This window comes from Bipolaris oryzae (assembly GCF_000523455.1).
Source record: "Bipolaris oryzae ATCC 44560 unplaced genomic scaffold scaffold_451, whole genome shotgun sequence".
NCBI lineage: Eukaryota > Fungi > Ascomycota > Dothideomycetes > Pleosporales > Pleosporaceae > Bipolaris > Bipolaris oryzae.
In genome coordinates, this window is record NW_006911727.1 from 1 (window position 1) to 1,128 (window position 1,128).

The 1,128-nt window shown below is 36.9% G+C and overlaps 1 protein-coding gene across 1 annotated transcript; it reads left to right on the top strand.

The window, feature by feature from the left end:
* Window positions 1–90: 90 nt before the first annotated feature.
* On the top strand, window positions 91–342 carry COCMIDRAFT_10399 (uncharacterized protein; the record flags this gene model as incomplete). The annotated part of the gene is made up of 1 exon (XM_007695780.1): window positions 91–342. A coding segment is annotated over one exon (252 nt), but the record flags the coding sequence as incomplete, so codon positions are not given.
* Window positions 343–1,128: the final 786 nt, after the last annotated feature.

Consider the following 1,128-nt stretch of genomic DNA (forward strand, 5'->3'; position numbering starts at 1 on the left):
ACGCCTAAAGAGCTTACTTTAGTTACTAATCCTAATTAGGAGTAAGTTATTACAGATCTTTATNACGTACAATTGCTAATCTCTGCTAGACGAGTTAAGCCTCCACCAATTCACGACCAGTTCAAAGATAACATAGAACTAGAAGACAATGGGCTATATATAGAAGGTTTCAATAGTAATGAGTATGAGGAGGAAATTAATGACGAAGAAGAAGAAGAGGATGACGACGACAATGAATACGAGATAGAGGAGGAAGGGTCAGCTAGCGCTGTACAGGCTGATGATAAGGATGTTGATATGGATGTTGAGTCTAAGTTTGAGGGATTCTCTGATAATGACTAGAACTCAGCTGTTAGGTGCCTATNATATGTGGAGATAAAGGGATGGTAGGTGGATCTTACATAGCCAATCAAAGCTTCTAATACTTACTTAGCTTGTTTTATCTAAATTATCGTGCGCTAATTAATGCTTTAACTCATAAACCTTATATTTATCAATCCAATAGTTCTTTTTTAATTGCTAGGGGTTATTTTCTATCTTTCCGGTTGTTCCGGAGATCGAAATAATAAAAGTTACTAACAGCTATTATTTAAATATGAGAGTTTGTTAGATTTTTATCTATACCTTATTACTCTAAACATATTTATTACAAACTTTTATCACACTACTACTATTACAGTACTATTATAATGGCTGAATCTCAGGTTCCTCTACCAGGTATTCTTAAGCCATACAAAATTACTTCACCACAACTTATTCAAGGAGGTCAGCGAGTTAACTATTTAATTATTAAATATCCATTATTCAAAGGGCAGATAAATAACTAAGAGAAGGAGATTGTCTTAGCGTGGAATGCATAGTGGAGTCAAACAAACTAGGCTAAGACCCCGCAGGGTAAAAAGCCTTAGTAGGGGTCTAATTATCGTACGGGCCAAGTCTGGGGTAGTTTTAGTGAAGCAGCTGAAGCTCTAAGTGGTAACCCATTTGTATTCTGCCTAAAATATGGTTTACTTCTCTAACATCCAACACCACGAGGGATAGGAACAAGCCACTTTCACAACCACCTACGATCTCAGTCTTGCCAGGCTATTACTTCACCAGTACACCAGCAAATTACAATTCCCCCTC